General features: G+C 38.3%; 1 protein-coding gene across 1 annotated transcript in view; it reads right to left on the bottom strand.

Moving 5' to 3' along the window:
* The window catches only part of RNF217 (ring finger protein 217), a 127,899-nt gene that overhangs the window by 38,650 nt on the left and 66,236 nt on the right, over positions 1-23,013 (bottom strand). Inside the window, exon 2 of the mRNA XM_023230699.2 lies at positions 1,283-1,516. Coding sequence (XP_023086467.1) covers positions 1,283-1,516 — 234 coding nt within the window. The remainder of the gene's footprint in view (positions 1-1,282; positions 1,517-23,013) is intronic.

Genomic DNA, 23,013 nt, shown 5'->3' with positions numbered 1-23,013 from the left:
AAGCTACAAGATGAATAATGTAAGTGCTGCTCTCAAGAAAGGGAATGTGACCAGAAACTTACCTTAAATGCAGAGGACTTCAAACAGCCTTTGAAACCACTTCATCCTGCCATTTTGCTGTAATGACAAGGATGAAAACTACTGCCACAGCCTCACTGGTTTTCTGCTTCATTTACTGCAAAGATTCTCTGCTGTGGATTAGTCACCTGGTGAGGCTCAAAACTTTGGAAGACAATTGTTCTGGGTGGGCCTGGGGCATTGGTGTGTCAGGAAAGCTCTTGGGTGATTCTAATACACGATCAGGGCAGTGAAGCAATGCTCTGCTGCCACAGTTGTTGCCTTGGTTTCCCAGGCTTCTGTCTGGCCCTCCTGTGATAGTTTCTATGAATGCTGCCAGATGACATTTCTCTAATTCTCTAATGCTTACAGAGTTAAATCCAAACTTCTGCGCAAACTGCACAAGACTCAACATGATCTGCTCTTATCTGCCCGATCAGCTGCCTCTCCCCTACTCTCCACCAGCTCTAGAAGCACTTGATTGCAACAAGCCTGGCCTTAGCCTCAGGGGCCGTGCACTTACTCATTCCTTGCTCTGAAATGCTCACCATGTTTATCTGTCTGGAGAACTGCAGCTCCTCTGTGAAGCCATTCCTGACATCCTAGAGCCCAACCCTCCTTTAAGTGTCCTCAAAGCACCCTATATGTACACAGTTTTGTGTTTTTTTTCTAACCATATTGGATGGTCATTTTTAGAACACACGTCTCTCCCATCTTCATTAGACTTTTCTGAAGCAGGGACTATATCACATTTGCTCTATAGCCTCCAAACTTAACACACTGCCTAGCATATACAGCATTCTGTATTTGTTGAATAAATGAATGATATCTTTTATTCTATTTTTACCTATTATAGCTAGAGCAAGAGGACACTTACATTGGGACCACTGAAAAAAAAATCAAGTCCATAATACTAAAGAAAAAGCCTTATTATTTATTTAGTATTTGGTAGTAGTAACTATTATTAAAGATCAGTCTTCCAATAAGGTTACTAGATTAATTTTTAACATGGTTAAAGTCAAAGACAAAACTGTAATTAATTCCTTAAGTGTGCTCTCTTATCATCAGCCTCCCCAAACCATAGGCTTCCAGAATGATGGCCAATATATGCTCACCTTTAGCTCCGTAAAGGAAAGAAGCCCCCTTAATGCCCACCACAAGTGGATCTAATCTGGCTGCTTCTGCTATGTGACATCTAACCCACAACTCTGGCGAAAATGCTTACTTTGTATTTGCTTTCTGATCTGGAAGGGGTGGGAATATGTCCTTTTTTCTTGAAGGTTGTAAAGTGCTTGCACTGAGGACATGGCTTGGTGCTGGAATCAATACGGCCAAGTTCCAAGAAGTACTTATACTTGATGGAGTCTTCATGCGTTAAGTTATAGACAACAGTTGTTTCTTCCAAGAATTCAAAACACTCTGTGATGGGGCATTTGATTTCTACTTGGCCAAGTTGTACCTGCATGATGGAAGAGCAGATGGAAGGAAAAAAAGTCACTGGTTATTTTCTTTCATTTTTTTTTTTTTTGTATACAGTATTACTTATTTCATGATTGCAATAAAGGATTGTGTGCAATTTTTAAGATAACATAATCAATGTTAATCACCTTGATACCTGCTTTAGGCAATACCAAAATAATCACTATATAATGTTTCTGAAATGATTTACAGGGCATTTAAGTCTTCTCTGATCATTGTTTTTGTGAAAAGAAATGGACCTAAGCCACAGGCTCACCAAAGAAGCAAATGATCATCTCATGTTTCTGGAAACTGCAAGGTTACACAGCATTCAGATGATGCACCAACTGCAAGAACTGCAGGGTCAGGCAGCATTTAGACAACATGCCAACTAAAAGGTGTTTCATATTTTTCAACATCATTGCAGAATACTTCAGCACTAAACTCTGGGCACTTTTTACTATTTTAAAAGGACAAAAGAGATTCTGTAATGTAGAATGCCTAATAGTTTAAAAATGTTACGAAAAATAACCGTTTCCTCTGACCCTTCTGTGTTAAGAACATAAAGTAAATAGTTCCTATATAATGAGAATCATAGGAACAAGTAAGAAAATGAAACCAGCTACAACAGTGTAAAAAAATCCTTATGAAATCTGGCTACTACTGAGATACTTTACAAAATTAATGTATTCAAAGGACTATGGCGCTAGATTAGGAGAGAAGGGAGGATACATCAAAACGTGACATTTAGTATGTGGTATGGAGTACTAGATATGGTTAGCATTAAAGATTACAATAAAAGATTACAGCACAAAGTATGGACACAACTAATTTTTAAATGATTAAAATAAACAACTTTAAAATAATGAGTAGCTAGAGTGTTTTTTGTAAGTAGTGAACAATAACTCTTTATATTCATGGCATTACAATCTCTTTTGTCCATCCTAATGTAGTAAAGGGAGGCACTAAAAACTCCAGAGGACAAACAACACCAAACCCTTTCTTTTTTATTTGGGGGAATCTGACATTCTCAGAAAGCAAAGCATACACACTTGCAGTAGAAAAGTATGCTATGAAGACTCAGGTAGGAGTAGGAGAAAGCCACGCAGTTTGGGGAAAGAAAAACATCACAGAGAGCAGTTAAAAAAAGAAAACTAAATTCATAGTAACTGTTAACATTGCTATTTATCTGGCACAAGCTTGAGGTAAGGTAGTTAAGAAGTTGCAGGCTGACATGTTGAATATCAGTAAAGAACATGAGCTAAGCTGAAAGCACAATGAAAGAGGCTGGCTTTGGATAATTCTCCTTATTAGTATTGACCTGTTAAAAGTATAAATTGTTGCATAACTTTATGCTACTGTTGTACAAAACATGGCCCAGAGAGGATTTAAAAATATGTGCCCATTTTTTTCTACTTTTTCCGATGAGTCTGCTCACAGTCCCAATCAGATTTTATTATTCATGTTACAGTCTTACGATGCTATTATAATTCAAATTATGTTTTAGAATAAATTATTTTGTTCTGCCTCAAGACAAAAATTCTCAGGAGATTTTTGTGTAGCTAAAAACCCCTGTGTAACATACTAAGAACCTGGTTTAATGAAGTATAGAACTTAAGCATTAAAAAATGACTAAATGTTTCCTCTTTTAATATTCTGTAGACATTTATCAAGCACGATTCTGAGGCAGGTACGGGCTAGGGACTGAAGCTTTGCAGGTGCAGGTCAGTAAAGAGGCAATCAGGATGCAAAATGGTGAGTACAAGGTGTCAGGAGAAGTACAGTAACCTCAGACTTGGGGGCATCCAAAGAGGTTTCTTGGAAAAAGTGAGGTTTCAAGTGAGAGCTTAAGACTAGCAGGATTTAGCCAAACAAAGGTGAGAAGGGGTTCCAAGCAGACAAAAGAGACAACTTGGGCAAAGGCCTGGAGGAAAGAGAACACAGCACTAGCATACCCCAAATGCACACGCATCTGAACTTGTATAGCGCCCAAATGCACATGCATCTGAATTTAAAGATCACAGCCTTGGGACGGCTCTTCAAGATGAGCAGCAGCCTGGACCACAAAGTGTGAGTAAGGAAAGATGAGGCTGTTATGCAAAGATGAACCAGCTTGGACCAGCAAGGGCCAAGCATGAAGCCATCTTAGGGGTCTGTATGTTTTTCCTATTTAAATAGAAAACTATGCAGTTTTCAGAATGTGAAAGATAGTTTTTTTTTAAGTCCACAGAAAATGGGCTTACTTGGGCCACCTCGAGAGGCACTTGTTATTGGGCAGCAGTACATTTTTGTGATTAAGAGCCTGAATTTTTTATTGTCAGGTCAGTGTTCGAATCCAGTCTTCCTCACCTATGAGTTCATTTTAACTATATAAATGATAACAGTGGAGGCAGCAATTTCACAGCCACTCAGGAATGGACAGGTTTTATGGAAACTGAATGCAGTTTATGGACTAGAACAATCCAAGGCAGCTAAAGAGGGCAGGTTGTCTTGATACTCCTTCAGCAGTGGGTATTTATTACTCAACCACATCAGGATACCATCCAACATCCAATCAAACACTTACTTTTCTACTGCAGTATTTCTCAAATCTGCAAACCTATTCAATTTCCATAGAATATATTACTTCCTCTAGATTTCATACCCTCTGCATTGACTATTCCTTCCCTTCCCTTCTTTCTCAAGGCTCCAACATCCCTATCCTACTACATTGAACCAAAGACCTCATATTTTATTGAACACATAGAGGCAATCAGATGCATATTCCCATACCTACCCACTGCCAGCTCTAGCAATTTACATCTCTGTTTTCTGTCTTCCCTCTGTAGAGGGTTGAATCTATTTCCAGAACAACTGTATACGAGTCTCTTAAAGTGTCTGTTGGGCATTCCAGTTTCCTGGCCCACTCAAGGCCTACAGAACTGGGGTCGTTGTTGACAAGCCAGTAATTGGCAGTTTGGAACTGCTACTCATACAATCATTCTTCTTCATACTAACAATATCCTCTTTTTCATAATATAGTGTTACTCATCACCTATGCAATCTCTTGGCCTCTACATGGGTATCTTTTTCAAAAAATTGCCCTCAAAAGATCACTAGCAAACAACTAATTATGATTAAGTGAAGTACACTTTTTCATGTGTTCAACAGGTATGTATTTCATCAATTCAAGAATGCATTTAAAAAGCACATTTTAATTTCTTGAAAGTCAAGTTTTTTATAATCAAAAGAAATTAGTATTGTACGTAGTTTACTTGGCAGTGTTTTTACTTTCTTGATGGTGTATAACCAAATCATCCTACGATTGATCACATCTTTCATTTCAGTGAAATGTGGTTTCTGTGAGCTAAGTAGTGTGATGGACTTCTGGTGAGATAAGAGGAGAGAGAAACACAGGGTTTCTACTGGAGGAAATGACTAATAAACAAGCAAATAAACAAGGCAGACTGTAACCTGTGTTATGAATGAACTACACATCATGGAAGCAATCTCTAAGGAAATGACAACCTGAGTTGAGAACTGAAAGGCCTGTCATGCAGAGAATGTGGGGAAGAGACAGCAAACAAAGGAAACAAGAACATTGGCTCCAGCCAGAAGGTGTCTGATGTGCCTCTGCTCAGAGCACAGAACTCAGTGACAAAAATATATACTAAAGGAGGGAGAGAACAGTATGAGATGAAATTGGAGAGTCAGGCAGAAGGCAGATCACATGGACCTTGTTGGCCATGGTAAAAAGTCTGTATTATGGACAATACGAATCACTGGTTTTAAGAGGAGGACTGACATGCTCTTCTTGGAGAAGAGACTGTAGAGGAATAAAAGTGAAGGCTGGGAGAATTCTGGAAGTCTGGATTCAATGGCTCTTCCCACAAGTGATGTCTAACTGTTACAGGCAGTTGATAGACGACTGAGAGGTAACAAGATGCAGGGTGTATTTTGGAAGTGGAATCAATGAGATTTTTTTTTTAAATTGACAAAAATTTTATGTATTTATGGCATACAACATGAGGTTTTAATATATATGTACAGATCAATATATATTAATCAAGCTAATTAATAAATGCAGTACTTCACTGCTAATTTTTAACAGAAGTAAGAACAAAGATCATTAATAGGAGTGGTGAGAGACAGCATCCTCATCTTGTGCCAGTTTTCAAAGGGAATGTTTCCAGCTTTTGCCCATTCAGTATGATATTGGCTATGGGTTTGTCATAAATAGCTCTTATTATTTTGAGATATGTTCCATCAATATCTAGTTTATTGAGAGTTAACGTGAAGGAATGTTGAATTTTACCGGAGCCCTTTTCTGCATCTATTGAGATAATTGTGGTTTTTGTCACTGATTCTGTTTATGTGATTGATTACATTTATTGATTTGCATATGTTGAATCAGTCTTGAATCCCAGGGATGAAGCTGACTTGATCATGGTGGATAAACTTTTTGATGTGCTGCTGGATTTGGTTTACCAGTATTTTATTGAGGATTTTCGCATCCATGTTCATGAGGGATTTTGGTCTGAAGTTTTCTTTTTTTGTTGTGTCTCTGCCAGGTTTTGGAATCAGGATGATGCTGGCATCATAAAATGAGTTAGGGAGAAGTCCCTCCTTTTCAATTGTTTGGAATAGTTTCAGAAGGAATGATATTAGCTCCTCTGTACCTCTGGTAGAATTCAGCAGTGAATCCGTCTGGTCCTGGGCGTTTTTTCGTTGGTAGGCTATTAATTACTGCCTGTATTTCAGAACTTGTTATTGGTCTATTCAGGGACTTGACTTCTTCCTGGTTTAGTCTTGGGAGGGTGTATGTGTCCAGGGATTTATCCATTTCTTCTAGATTTTCTGGTTTATTTGTGTAGAGGTGTTTATAGTATTCTCTGATGGTAGTTTCTATTGCTGTGGGATCAGTGGTGACACCCCATTATCATTTTTATTGTGTCTATTTGATTGCCCTCTCTTTTCTTCTTTATTAGTCTACCTAGTGGTCTATCTATTTTTGTTATTTTTTTCAAAAACACACCTCCTGGATTCATTGATTTTTTTGAAGGTTTTTTCATGTCTCTATCTCCTTCAATTCTGCTCGGATCTTAGTTATTTCTTGTCTTCTGTTAGCTTTTGAATTTGTTTGCTCTTGCTTTTCTACAGTTGTGATGTTAGGGTATTGATTTCAGATCTTTCCAGCTTTCTGATGTGGGCATTTAGTGCTCTAAATTTCCCTCTAAACACTGCTTTAGCAGGGTCCCAGAGATTCTGGTATGTTGTCTCTTTGTTCTCATTGGTTTCAAAGAACTTCTTGATTTCTGCCTTAATTTTGTTATTTATCCAGGAGTCATTCAGGAGCAGGTTGTTCAATTTCCATGTAGTTGTGTGGTTTTGAATGAGTTTCTTAATCCTAAGTTCGAATTTGATTGCACTATAGTCTGAGAGACTGTATGTTATGATTTCAGTTCTTTTGCATTTGCTGAGGAATGTTTTACTTCCATTTATGTGGTTGATTTTAGAATAAGTGCCACGTGGCACTGAGACAAATGTATATTCTGTTGATTTAGGGTGGAGAGTTCTCTAGATGTCTATTACGTCCACTTGATCCAGAGCTGAGTTCAAGTTCTGGATGTCCTTGTTAATTTTCTGTCTTGTTGATCTGTCTAACATTGATAATGTGGTGTTAAAATCTCCCGCTATTATTGTGTGGGAGTCTAAGCCTCTTTGTAGGTCTTTAAGAACTTGTTTTATGAATCAGGGTGCTCCTGTATCAGGTGCATATATATTTAGGACAGTTAGCTCTTCTTGTTGCATTGATCCCTTTACCAATATGTAACGCCCTTCTTTGTCTTTTTTTGATCTTTGTTGGTTTAAGGTCTGTTTTATCAGAGACTAGGATTGCACCCCCTGCTTTGGTACATGCATCCCGGAACTTAAAGTAAAATTATTTTAAAAAAGAAAAAAAAATGTGGTACATATGCACCATGGAATACTATGCAGCCATAAAAAGGAATGAGGCCATGTCCTTTATAGGGACATGGATGGAGCTGGAAGGTATTATCCTCAGCAAACTAAAGCAGGAACAGAAAACCAAACATCACATGTTCTCACTTATAAGTGGGAGTTGAACAACAAGAACACATGGACACAGCAGGGGTTGGGGGCAGGAGGGAACAACACACACTGAGCCTGTCAGGGGACGGGGAGGAGGGAGGGAGAGCATTAGGAAAAACATCTAATGCATGTGGGGCTTAGTACCCAGGTGACGGGTTGATAGTTGCAGCAAACCACCCTGGCACATATTTACCTATGCAACAAATCTACACATCCTGCACATGTTTCACAGAACTCAAAAAATTAAATTAGAAAAGAAAGATCATTAATACACCAAAAAAACTTGTATCAAGCTCCTAATAATAGGATAGGTAATATAAAAAGTTCATAGTATAAAGTGAATTGAGCCATGAATCCTGCCTTCATAGACCTTGAGAATGTAGCAATTAAATTGGTATTGATAGTCTTCTAGCAATTGGGATTTGTTGGTATTAATTCACCTAATATTTACCCAATAGTTTAAAAAACTTTTTTTTTTTTTTTTTTTTTGAGACGGAGTCTCGCTCTGTCGCCCAGGCTGGAGTGCAGTGGCCGGATCTCAGCTCACTGCAAGCTCCGCCTCCCGGGTTTACGCCATTCTCCTGCCTCAGCCTCCCGAGTAGCTGGGACTACAGGCGCCCACCACCTCGCCCGGCTAGTTTTTTGTATTTTTTAGTAGAGACGGGGTTTCACTGTGTTAGCCAGGATGGTCTCGATCTCCTGACCTCGTGATCCGCCCGTCTCGGCCTCCCAAAGTGCTGGGATTACAGGCTTGAGCCACCGCGCCCGGCCAAAAAACTTTTTATTAGAGATAATTAAAAGTATATGTGAAGGGTGGCAGATTGGCATTATGAATCCTTAAACAGCCATCCTCTAGCTTACATTGTCAACTTATAGCCAATCTTATTTCTTCCATACCCTGAGTAATACGGCCCTCCCATGTTATTTTGAAGAAAATACCAGATATCATGTCATTTCATTCATAAATATTTCAGTATGGGGCTAAAAAATTAAGAAGTCTTTTTAAAACCATAACCATGATACCATATATCTCCAAAAATGTCAATTTTTTAGTATCAAGTTAACATTCTCAATAACATATCATCTAACTTCTGTTTACTGGATTTTATCTCCTATTAAGTACTTAAAGATATTTTGCTGCTCTATGTGTTCAATGTTAATATAACTATTTATATCACTGAAAAAGATGCTCTTCTGTTTTTCTGAACAAAACATTTCCAACCTTGAAAGAAAAAAAATTGCTTAACTCTAAAGGCATCTATAAGGCATCATTAAGAGACACTATTATCCACTTAACGTTCAAGCTACATGGCTAATTTGCCACCTGGGAGAACTCAAAAGTAACTTAATGACTCAGGTGATGAAGACCTTTGGAAAAGTGGCAGACTAATTAATTAAATTCTCCAAAGAAAAGGATGAGAAAAAGTACAAATCTTGGGCCTCATTGCTCAATTTATCAAATGTGTGGTTTATGACTCTGAACATGGTTTTAAGTGTTGGTCATGATAGTTTACAAGGTGCTTTGGATTTTGCTCATTTGATACTAGAGGATTTCATATTTCCTCTGTTTTGAAAAATGGAAATATGTTAATATGACAGAGAGAAGAGAATACTGTAATGAAAGTGGTAACAATAATCACAAAATATACATAGATCTACTACAGGCAAAGCACAGCTCCAGGTAGTTTGTGTAGATTAATTACTTTGAGGTGCACCATTTGGGCAGATTGATTTCAGACTCACTGATGTCCCTATCACTTTACTCATCAGTGATTATGGGAAGGTACCTGCTCTACTGACACATAATGGGTTTTTGTTTATTCAGAAGCTACTACAGGGCTTAGTGCTAGATGCCTTTGAATTTTTCTAAAAATGATTTAAAAAATCAAGTCAAAAATTCTAGAAATCTCTTAACTCTAAGCAAGATAAATACAGTACAAAGAAAACCACATTTAAGTACATCAACTAAAAGTGATATACCACACACACAGTAACAAGAAGCAATCAGAGGAAAAGGCATATTCCCAAGTAGAAAACTTCAGCCTCAAGTGCCTTGCTGGTAGCTTGCTGTTTAAAAGCTACTCAGTTTTTGGTATTTTGATACAACAGCTCGAATAGACTACTACTCTTGATCTAGAAAAATAAAGTCATAAAACTATTTCTGCCAGAAATAAGACTGATCATAAAGCTACAGGAATTACATTAGTATGACAGTGGCACAAGGATAGATAATAGAACAATGGAACAGAAAAGAGAATAGAACAAAACCACTTCCATATGAACACTACAGAGCAGTGGGGAGGGTGCTTTTTTTTTTTTTTTTTTCAATAAATTGTGCTGTTGGTTTAACATCCATTAAAAAAAATCAGTCTTGAAGAATCGCCACACTGTCTTCCACATTGGTTGAACTAATTTACACTCCTACCAACAGTGTAAAAGCATTCCCATTTCTCCACATCCTCTCCAGCATCTGCCGTTTCCTGGCTTTTTAATCGCCATTAATCGCCATTCTAACTGGTATGAAATGGTATCTCATTGTGGTTTTGATTTGCATTTTTCTAATGACAAGTGATGATGAGCATTTTTTCATGTTTGTTGGCTGCATAAATGTCTTCTTTTAGGAATTGTCTGTTCATATCCTTCACCTACTTTTTGATGTTTTTTTTTTTCTTGTAAATTTGTTTAAGTTACTTGTGGATTCTGGATATTAGCCCTTTGTCAGATGGATAGATTGCAAAAATTTTCTCCCACTCTGTAGGGTGCCTGTTCACTCTGATGATAGTTTCTTTTGCTGTGCATAAGTTCTTTAGTTTAATTAGATCCCATTTGTCAATTCTGGCTTTTGTTGCAATTGCTTTTGGATCTGGAACAAGGAATATCATTTACCCCAGAAATCCCATTACTGGGTATATACCCAAAGGATTATAAATAATTCTATAATGAAGACACATGCACACGTATGTTTATTGCAGCACTATTCACAATAGCAAAGACTTGGAACCAACCCAAATGCCCATCAATGATAGACTGGATAAAGAAAATGTGGCACATATATAGCATGGAATAATATGCAGCCATGAAAAAGAATGAGTTCACGTCCTTTGCAGGGACATGGATGAAGCTGGAAACCGTCATTATCAGCAAAGTAACACAAGAACAGAAAACCAAACACTGCATGTTCTCACTCATAAGTGGGAGTCGGATGATTAGAACACACGGACACAGGGAGGGGAACATCACACACCAAGGCGTGTCAGAGGGTAGGGGGCAAGGGGAGGGATAGCATTAGGAGAAATAACTAATGCATGCGGGGCTTAAAGCCTAGATGACGAGTTGATGGGTGCAGCAAACTACCATGGAACAAGTATATCTATCTAACAATCCAGCACATTCTGCACCTGTATCCCAGAACTTAAAATATAATAAAATAAATACATAAATAAAAGTAAAATTGAAAAGAAAAAAACTTCAACAGATGAGGAGCTGCAAAAAAACCACCCCCCCCCCAACACACAAATCAGTCTTGACTTTTACCTCAAACCAGGTAGACTGAAACTGTAAATATAAACGGTGAACGAAAAAGTTTCTAAAGATAATAAAAAAGAATATCTTGGGGGCGTGCCCAAGATGGCCAAATAGGAACAGCTCCAGTCTCCAACTCCCAGTGTGAGCAACACAGAAGACGGGTGATTTCTGCATTTTCAACTAAGGTGCAGACTGGCACCTCAAACCTCACATGGCGGGGTACACCCCTGAGACGAAGCTTCCAGAGCAAGAATCAGACAGCAACACTTGCCATTCAGCAATATTCTATCTTCTGCAGCCTCCGCTGCTGATACCCAGGCAAACAGGGTCTGAAGTGGACCTCAAGCAAACTCCAACAGACCTACAGCTGAGGGTCCTGATTGTTAGAAGGAAAACTAACAAACAGAAAGGACACCCACACCAAAACTCCATCAGTACATCACCATCATCAAAGACCAAAGGCAGATAAAACCACAAAGATGGGGAAAAAGCAGTGCAGAAAAGCTGGAAATTCAAAAAATCAGAGCACATCACCCCCTCCAAAGGAATGTAGCTCATCGCCAGCAATGGAACAAAGTTGGATGGAGAATGACTTTGACAAGTCGAGAGAAGACAGCTTCAGTCGATCAAACTTCTTAGAGCTAAAGGAGGAACTACGTTACCAGCGCAAAGAGACTGAAAACCTTGAAAAAAGATTCGATGAATGGCTAACTAGAATAACCAATGTAGATAAGTCCTTAGAAGAACTGATAGAGATGAAAACCATAACACAAGAACTACGTGACAGATGCACAAGCTTCAGTAACCGACTCAATCATCTGGAAGAAAGAGTATCAGCGATTGAAGATCAAATGAATGAAATGAAGCGAGAAGAGAAGTGTAGAGAAAAAAGAGTGAAAAGAAATGAACAAAGCCTCCAAGAAATATGAGATTATGTGAAAAGACCAAATCTATGTCTGATTGGTGTGCCTGACAGTGACGGGGAAAATGGAACCAAGTTGGAACACACTCTTCAGGATATCATCCAGGAGAACTTCCCCAATCTAGTAAGGCAGGCCAACATTCAAATTCAGGAAATACAGAGAATGCTACAAAGATACTGCTCGAGAAGAGCAACTCCAAGACACATCATTGTCAGATTCACCAAAGTTGGAATGAAGGAAAAAATGTTAAGGGCAGCCAGAGAGAAAGGTCGGGTTACACACAAAGGGAAGCCCATCAGACTAACAGCAGATCTCTCCACAGAAACTCTCCAAGCCAGAAGAGAGTGGGGGCCAACATTCAACATTCTTAAAGAAAAGAATTTTCAATCCAGAATTTCATATCCAGCCAAACTAAGTTTCATAAGTGAAGGAGAAATAAAATCCTTTACAGACAAGCAAATGTTTAGAGATTTTGTCACCACCAGGCCTGCCCGACAAGAGACCCTGAAGGAAGCACTAAACATGGAAAGGAACAACAGGTACCAGCCATTGCAAAAACATGTCAAAATGTAAAGACCATCGATGCTAGGAAGAAACTGCATCAACTAGCGAGCAAAATAACCAGCTAATATCATAATGACAGGATCAAGTTCACACATAACAATATTAACCTTAAATATAAGTAGACTAAATGGTCCAATTAAAAGACACAGACTGGCAAATTGGATAAAGGGTCAAGACCCATCAGTCTGCTGTATTCAGGAGACCCATCTCACATGCAGAGACACACATAGGCTCAAAATAAAGGGATGGAGGAAGATCTACCAAGCAAATGGTAAACAAAAAAAAGCAGGGGTTCCAATCCTAGTCTCTGATAAAACAGACTTTAAACCATCAAAGATCAAAAGAGACAAAGACGGCCATTACATAATGGTAAAGGGATCAATTCATCAGGAAGAGTTAACTATCCTAAATATACATGCACCCAATACAGGAGCACCCAGATTCATAAAGCAAGTCCTTAGAGACTCACAAAGAGACTTAGACTCCCATACAATAATAATGGGAGACTTCAACACCCCACTGTCAAAACTAGACAGATTAACGAGACAGAAAGTCAACAAGGATATCCAGGAATTGAACTCAACTCTGCACCAAGTGGACCTAATAGACATCTACAGAACTCTCCACCCCAAATCAACAGAATATACATTCTTCTCAGCACCATATTGCACTTATTCCAAAATTGACCACATAGTTGGAAGTAAAGCACTCCTCAGCAAAAGTAAAAGAACAGAAATTATAACAAATTGTCTCTCAGACCACAGTGCATTAAACTAGAACTCAGGACTAAGAAACTCAATCAAAACCGCTCAACTACATGGAAGCTGAACAACCTGCTCCTGAATGACTACTGGGTACATAACAAAATGAAGGCAGAATAAAGATGTTCTTTGAAACCAATGAGAACAAAGATATAACATACCAGAATCTCTGGGACACATTTAACGCAGTGTGTACAGGGAAATTTATAGCACTAAATGCCCACAAGAGAAAGCAGGAAAGATCTAAAATTGACACCCTAGCATCACAATTAAAAGAACTAGAGAAGCAAGAGCAAACACATTCAAAAGCTAGCAGAAGGCAAGAAATAACTAAGATCAGAGCAGAACTGAAGGAGACAGAGACACAAAAAACCTTCCAAAAAAATCAATGAATCCAGGGGCTGGTTTTTTGAAACGATCAACAAAATTGATAGATCACTAGCAAGACTAATAAAGAAGAAACGAGAGAAGAATCAAATAGATGCAATAAAAAATGATAAAGGGGATATCACCACCAACCCCACAGAAATACAAATGACCATCAGAGAATACTATAAACACACCAGTTAGAATGGCAATAATTAAAAAATCAGGAAACAACAGGTGCTGGAGAGGATGTGGAGGAACAGGAATACTTTTACACTGTTGGTGGGATTGTAAACTAGTTCAACCATTGTGGAAAACAGTGTGGCGATTCCTCAAGGATCTAGAACTAGAAATACCATTTGACCCAGTCATCCCATTACTGGGGATATACCCAAAGGATTATAAGTCATGCTGCTATAAAGACACATGCACACGTATGTTTATTGCGGCACTATTCACAATAGCAAAGACTTGGAATCAACCCAAATGTCCATCAGTGACAGACTGGATTAAGAAAATGTGGCACATATACACCATGGAATACTATGCAGCCATAAAAAAGGATGAGTTCGTGTCCTTTGTAGGGACATGGATGCAGCTGGAAACCATCATTCTCAGCAAACTATCGCAAGAACAGAAAACCAAATACTGCATGTTCTCACTCATAGGTGGGAACTGAACAATGAGATCACTTGGACACAGGAAGGGGAATATTACACACTGGGTCCTATTGTTGGGGGGGGTGGGGGGAGGGATAGCATTAGGAGATATACCTAATGTAAATGATGAGTTAATGGGTGCAGCACACCAACATGGTACATGTATACATATGTAACAAACCTGCACATTGTGCACATGTACCCTAGAACTTAAAGTATAATAATAATTAAAAAAATAAAATAAAAAAGAATATCTTCATGACATCCAGGAAGAGAAAGATTTTTTACACATGATATTAAAAATACCATAACATTTTGATAAATTGGATTGATTATAATTTAATCTTTGTTTACCAATTGATATTGTTAAGAGAGAAGAGATGTAAACAAAAGTGTGAGAAGAGATTTGAAATACATAAATGACAAGTTTTGTATATCCAGAACATATAAAGAACTCCAAAGAAATGAGAAACATGCCGACAACAAACCCATAAGAAAAACAGTCGAGACTTTATGGGTACTTCATAAAAGACAATGTTCAAATGACCAGTGAGCATATGAAAATGTGTTCAACTTCATGGGTCATCAGGAAAAAGTATAATAAAACCACACTCGCATGCAATTTGGAAAGAATTGAGTTATCATAGTACTTAAAAGTTCACCAAAACAATGTTTAAATATTACAGTTAAAATAATAACTGTACAATTAATGAGACATTTATGTTTTATGAAACCAGTCCAAATATACTTTTCTACAATAATCTTTTTTATATTACTTAAACTTTTCTTCCCTTCTTACTATCTGAATGTTTGTACTCCCTTATCCTCTTATGCAAAATTTTAAATTTTTAATTCAGTTTTTAAAATAAGTTCAAAAATTATCATAGTTCATCAACCAAAAAGTATAAAATAGACATACAATTATCTCTTACAACTGTCCTCTTTTCTCCATTCGTCCCACAAAATAGTTGTCGCTTCCTTCCAGGAACTTGTAAAGCGTATACATGAAATACAAATATACATATTTTATCCTTTTTTAACTTAAATATTTAACCCAAATGTTAGCGTATAATATTCACCTAGCTTTCTTTACTTGACAAATATTTTGGAGGTAAGATATATATATATATATATGGCATAAGTGTTTCCTAACTATGGTAGATATTAGATGCAGAATTGACAGTAAAACCAAATCTTTCAATTGGTCTTGAAAATAAAACAGATTATTGAGAATTATGGGTATAGAGTTCTACCTATCAAAATTGAATTAGGAATATTATTTAAGTTTGTTTCTGAATACATTTGTTAGTCTCAGTTTCTATCCCACATCCTTTCACTAATGAATTGTGGGTTTTCTCCTAACCCTCTTTACTGCATGGTGGAGAAAGCAGCTGATATGGTTTGGCCGTGTCCCCACCCAAATCTCAACTGGAATTATATTTCTCAGAATTCCCACTTGTTGTGGGAGTGACCCAGGGGGAGGTAACTGAATCATGGGGGGCCAGTCTTTCCCATGCTATTCTTGTGATAATGAATAAGTCTCACAAGATCTGATGGGTTTCCACTTTTGCATCTTCCTCATTTTATCTTGCTGCTGCCATGTAAGGAGTGCCTTTCATCTCCCACCATGGTTCTGAGGCCTCCCCAGACATGCGGAACTGTAAGTCCAATTAAACCTCTTTTTCTTCCCAGTCTCGAGTATGTCTTTGTCAGGAGCGTGAAAACGAACTAATATAGTAAATTGGTACCAGTAGAGTGGGGCGTTGCTGAAAAGACACCTGAAAATATGGAACCAACTTTGGAACCAGGTAACAGGCAGAGGTTGGAACAGCTTGGAGGGCTCAGAAGAAGACAGGAAAATGTAGGAAAGTTTGGAACTTCTTAGAGACTGGTTGAATGGCTTTAATGAAAATGTTAAAAGCGATATGAACAATAATGTCCAGGCTGAGGTGGTCTCAGATGCAGATGAGAAACTTGTTGGGAATTGGAGCAAAGGTGATTCTCATTATGATTGAGCAAAGAAACGCAGCATTTTGCCCCTGCCCTAGAGATTTGTGGAACTTTGAACTTGAGAGAGATGATTTAGAGTATCTGGTGAAAAAAATTTCTAAGTAGCAAAGCATTTAAGAGGTAACTTGGGTGTTGTTAAAAGCATTCAGTTTTTAAAGGGAAACAGAGCATAAAAGTTTGGAAAATTTGAAGCCTAACAATGTGATAGACAAGAAAAAACCCATTTTCCAGGGAGAAATTCAAGCCAGCTGCAGAAATTCGCATACGTAGCAAGGAGCCTAATGTTAATCCCCAAGATCATGAGGAACATGTCTCCAGGCCATGTCACAGACCTTCATGGCAGCCCCTCGCATCACAGGCCCAGAGACGCTGGCAGAAAAAGTGGTTTCGTGTGCTGGGCCCACAGTCCCCGGGGTGTGTGCAGCTGAGGGACGTGGTGCCCTGTGTCCCAGCTGCTCCAACCATGGCTAAAAGGGGCCAACAGACAGCTTGGGCTGTGGCTTCATAGGGTGGAAGCTCCAAACCTTGGCAGCTTCCATGTGGTGTTCAGCCTGCACATGCAAAGAAGTCAAGAACTGAGGTTTGGAAACCTCTGCCTACATCTCAGAAGATGCATGGAAATGCCTGGATGCCCAGGCAAAAGTGTGCTGCAGGGTCAGGGCCCTCATGTAGAACCTCTGCTAGGGCAGTGTGGGAGTAAAATGCGGGGTCGGAGCCCCTACACAGTGTCCCTATTGGGGCACTGCCTAGTGGAGCTGTGAGAAGAGGGCCACTGTCCTCCAGAACCCAGAATGGTACATCCACCGACAGCTTGCACTGTGTGCCTCGAAAAGCCACAGACACTCAATGCCAGCCCATGAAAGTAGCTAGGAGGGAGACTGTACCCTGTACAGCCACAGATGCAGAACTGCCCAGACCATGGGAACTCACCTCTTGCATCAGCGTGACCTGGATGTGAGACCTGGAGTCAAAGGAGATCATTTTGGAACTTTAAAATTTGACTGCACCACTGGATTTCAGACTTGCATGGGTCCTGTGAACCCTTTGTTTTGGTCAATATCTCCTATTTGGAATGACTGTATTTCCCCAATACCTGCATTCCGATTGTACCTAGGAAGTAACTAGTTTGCTTTTGATTTTACAGATTCTTAGGCCGAAGGGAGTTTCCTTGTCTCAGATGAGACTTTGGACTGTGGACTTTTGGGTTAATTCTGAAATGAGTTAAGACTCTGAGGGACTGTTGGGAAGGCATGACTGTTTTTGAAATGTGAGAACATGAGATTTAGAGGGGCCAGGGGCAGAATGATATACGTTGGCTGTGACCCCACTGATATCTCAACCTGAATTGTATCTCTCAGAATTCCTACATGTTGTGGGAGGAAGCCAGTGGGAGGTAACTGAATCATGGGAGCCGGTCTTTCCCATGCTATAGTGAATAAGTCTCACAAGATCTGATGGGTTTATTAGAGGTTTCTGCTTTTGCTTCTTCCTCATTTTCTCTTGCTGCTGCCATGTAAGAAGTGCCTTTCACCTCCCGCCATGATTCTGACGCCTCCCCAGCCACGTGAACTCTCAAATCCAATTATACCTGTTTTTCTTCCCAGTCTGGGGTATGTCTTTGTCAGCAGCATGAAAACAGAGTAACAAAGCTGCTATGTCCTAAGTAAACTAAGCCCTATGGGAATCCCACCCTACACAATGCTGTCGTCATCTGAGTTATTCACAGAAAGCAATGTTCATTTTGTGTAGCTGATTTCAAAAAATTTTTTTATTCCAAAATTTTCATCTTCAAAACTACTTAACAGATACAACAAGATCATTTCTTATGATAATAATTGCAAACCTGGGAGGTAATCAATGTTTGACACTTTAAAAAAATACATGTTCTACATTTTTACTAACAACATTTAAACTTTTCCCCCTACAGATTTTGGTCTTTCAAAACTGGCAAGTATCAATGCCTTCTTAGATGTTAAACCAAGTTAACATAGTTCTTTAACAGAAATTTCAACGGAGCCTTTTCATGCCAAAACAAAGTATCTTTGTGCACCATAAACCCAGTTCTACGAATGGTCTGTTCATTACCTGGAGATTTTAGATTCAATAAAGAAAGAAATAATTTCTTCCTTCCTGGCTTCTATTCATTACTTCCAAATATAAAATGCTGTTTAGTGTAGAGAAACCATATTTTCCTTTATATCCCCCAGGAACTAAATTAAAGTGTATTTGAATATGAAAAAAGAAAAGAATACAAATGTTTTTAAAAAGCTGTCTTTGCTTTTTATGTTTAATACCTTCAAAATAGGGAGAAAACTTATTCTAGGAATATAACAATGTCTCTTAAAAATATTACTGGATTAGAGAGGTGTCCAAAAAAGACTTTCATGCTGAAAGAATATACTCCAAACTCTTACTGCAAAGTTTGCAATTAGGTTGAAAGGGGGTTGGAATATTCAGTTTTAAACATCTTGTTACCGAAAATACATGTTAGAGAATCCTGTTCTGCTTCAAACTGAGCTTTCTAATTTCTTTGGGTGATTCAAATACAGTTAAAACTTCTTGATTTATCTATTGGTCAACCAGGTAAATATTTTCTCACATGTTACGACTGAGATAGATCAAATGTGAAGTTTGATTGAAATAATTCACTTAAGAAAACTAGCTAAGATAAAATATATAAAAAGGCAGTAAGGAAGCACATCAGAAGACTTACATAAACAGTAAAAAAAGCCCAGTGGAACACATCACAGTAATTTAACATAGTAAATAATAAGTAAAACTAAAAAAGAAAAAAAAAACTTGTTTTAAAACGCTCTTACACCATTCTCTTTTAAGTGAAACATAGGTACAAGTGTAAAAAGAGAATAATTGCATAATTTAAGGATTTTCATATAGTGCAATTTTGCATTAGTTATTATTTCCAGTTTTATTTTATGCTCTTTCCACTTTTTAATACTGAATTACAATAAATTTTGTCATAATATATATTCTAGAAACATATTTCTTTTGGAACCACATGAAGTATATACACTGAGAAACTCAGTGTGGTTCCAAAAGAAATTTTGCATTATATTCACTCAGTATAGTTCCAAAATATACACTGTATACACTATACACACTCAGTGTAGTTCCAAAAGAAATATATAACAACCTAATAAAAAAATGGGCAAAATATTTGAATAGACATTTCTCAAAAGAAGACCTACAAATGGCAAACAGGCATATGAAAAGGTGCCCCTAACTTGGGGTCCTCAAATTATCTTTGTGCGTCATTCACGTGTGTATCATTGGGAGTAGATACTCCTAGATTTTGTCATATATTTAAAGGGGTACTAAACCAAAAAAGGGGGATTAAGATAAACTAACAAACTATATCTGGTATTAAGAATAGGACACACAGCAGACCAAAACAAACCTGGACAAATGGGATCACATTAAATTAAAAAGCTTCTACACAGCAAAGGATATAACCAACAAAGTGAAGAGACAACCCACAGAATGGGAGAAAGTATCTTCAAACTACCCTTTGACAAGAAATTAATCACCAGAATATATAAGGAGCCCAAACAACCCTATAGGAAAAAAATCTAATAATCCGATTACAAAATGGGCAATGATTTGAATAAACATTTCTCAAAAAGAACACATAAAAATGGTAAACAGACATATGAAAAGGAAGGAAGGAAGGGATATTTCCAAATATCAGCATCACTGATATCAGAGAAATGTAAATCAAAACTACAAGAGATCTCACCCCAGTTAAAATGGCTTGTATCCAAAACACAGGCAATAATAAATACTGGCGAGGATATGGAAAAAAGGGAACCTTTGTACACTTTTGGTGGGAATTTAAATTAGTACAACCACTATTTCTAGGATGATTATTTCCACCTGCCTAGTCAGGAATCTCACCTCCCTCTGCTAACTTCAGACACTCAGGTTGATAAGCATGCTCAAGTTTCTCCCAATATAAAAGCAAAAGAAAACAAAAAACTCATTAGGATTGTGTGCCTTGGTCTCCACTCCTTAACCTCTTTCCATTTGCAGCCAAATGAAAGATTATTTAATGTTCTTGTGTTCATGTCCACATTTAAAAACCCACTGTTATCTGTCTCACTTTCTCCACTTTCAGTCATTCTCTACAAAACTATCAATCACTTTCTGGTTACTAAATATCCATTTGAATCCCTACCTTGCTGCCTGCCTCCTTTGCAGCATCTGACACTGTTGAGTTCTGTTTCTCAACAGTGACCCTAGCACATCACATTCTTGACTTTCCTGATTTCTTTCTGTCCCCTGTATCCTCCTTTGTGTATTTTTTCTGCGTCTATCCTTTAAGGCTTCCTGAGTCTCTGAGGTTGCATTTATAATGGGTTGCTCTCATTAGTTAATCTTTCTGAGGGTTAGTTACTCTTCCACCCTCATGGTTTCAACTCCATATATAGTGAAAGCTTCCACATGTTAAACACCAGTTCAGATCTCTATACTAAGCTTCTGATATCTATGTTTAATTCCCTACTTGATGTCTTCAGTCAAATACCTCAAACTCAACAGTCTAAAAACAAACTCATCACTTCCCATGACCCCTGAATGCCCACTTTCACTCAAGTTCATTTTTTTTTTTTTTTTTTGAGACAGAGTTTCACTCTGTCACCCAGGCTGGAGTACAGTGGCATGATCTCAGTTCACTGCAACATCTGCCTCCCAGGCTCAAGTGATTCTCTCGTACCTCAGCCTCCTGAGTTGCTGGGATTCCAGACATGCATCACCACACCCGGCTAATTTTTGGTATTTTAGTGGAGATGGGGTTTTACCATGTTGCTCAGGGTGCTCTCGAACTCCTGACCTCAGGTGATCCGCCTGCTTCAGCCTCCCAAAGTGAGCCACCGTGCCTGCCCTCCTTCATGTTCCTTATCATGAAAATGGCACAGAAAGCAAAGTAATAACCCCTCCCGACTTTTCTTCTGCTTCCTCTCTCCCTCAACCATCAGCAAAATCCTACTTCATTAATTCTTAAAACAATCATTTACATCTTTTGATCTCCAATGTTACTAAGTTAGTCCAGGCTCTGGAGTACTTTTTATTTCATTTTGTTTACCTCACATATTTGTGGTGAAAGTACTTAAAATCTACTCTTTTGGCAATTTTCAAGTATACAACGCATTGTTATTAACTAAACCACCATGTTGTACAACAGGTTGCTTGCACTTATTCCTCCTAACCGAAATTTTGCATGTTTTGAACAACATCTCCTTAGTCCTTTTCCCCTGACACCCATCCCCTGGTAACCAACATTCTATTTTCTGCTTCTGTGAGTCTGATTTTTTAAGATTCCATATATAAGTGGGACCATGTGGCATTTGTCTTTCTGTGCCTGGTCTATTCTACTCAACATAATGTCCTCCAGGTTCATCTATATGGCTGCAAATGACAACATTTCCTTCTTTTTAAAGACTGACTATTATCCCATGGTTAAATATACCAGATATTCTTTATCCACTCATCTACCAATGGGCACTTAGGTGGTTTCCATATCTTGGCTACTGTGAACAGTGCACAATGAGCATGGGAGTACAGCTATCTCTTCAGCATACTAATTTCATTTCCTTGAGACACAGACGCAATAGTGAGATTCCGGATCATCTGGTAGTTCTATTTTAAGTCTTTTGAGGATCCTCCATACTGTCTTCTGTAATGGCTGTACTACTTCACATTCCCACCAAGGGTATACAAGGGTTCCCTTTTCTCTGGAGCACTCTTTTTAAAACACAGTCTGATCATATAACTCCAGTAATTAAAATACTTCAATAATGCCCTTGTGTTCAGGATAAGGTGAAAACTCCCTCCATGTGAAAATGTGACCACTTTTCTGGACTCCCTTTTGCCCCATTGCAGGCTATGACTCAGTCATATTTGATTTTGTCTCTGGGCCCTTCTGTTTGCTTTTGTTCTACCCAGGACATACTTTACACATATTTTTCTTGCTTAAATCCTTCAGGTCTTACCTCAGACATTAAATTCCTTTGGAAGCCTTTTGTAATCCCTCAAAACTGTATCAGGTGATCCTTAACAGGACTTGCTCCTGTAGCAACCTGTGCTTATTCCTGTCATTTTTACTTATCCTACTATAGCATAATTGTCTGTTTTCCCTATTATCCTATGAATTCTTTGAGGGCAGAAACTGTGCCTTGTTTATTCTTACATCTCTAATACTTTGCTCACTAACCTGACATAAAGTAGTTGCTTAAGAAATAATTGTTGAAATTCAAAAAGAGGTTAATAGAGACAGTGTAAGGTTTTTCTAAATAATGATCTCTAGCCACAGAAAACTCAAGGTCAAGCAGGGCCACAGGTGACAAAGGACAGCACCAGAAGGGACATTAATTAAAGGAAAGGAAGTGTGATTACGTATGTTTGTTTTGTCTAGGGTGTAATGTGTAATTGTAAGTAGAAAAATCAGCATCCTGTTCTGGACTATTCTAAGGGGTTCATGGGGTGGGGAGAGATGACAGCCAAATTGGCCTTCATCATTGGTTTATAAGAAGATAAAAATGTTCAGTCTTAACTACCAGGGCAGAGGCCGCATGTAGGCCAGAAGTC

The sequence above is a fragment of the Piliocolobus tephrosceles genome, chromosome 5 (assembly GCF_002776525.5).
Source record: "Piliocolobus tephrosceles isolate RC106 chromosome 5, ASM277652v3, whole genome shotgun sequence".
Classification (NCBI taxonomy): Eukaryota; Metazoa; Chordata; class Mammalia; order Primates; family Cercopithecidae; genus Piliocolobus; species Piliocolobus tephrosceles.
Note: the sequence above shows the minus strand (reverse complement) of the source record. Positions and strands in the feature narration are given on the sequence as shown.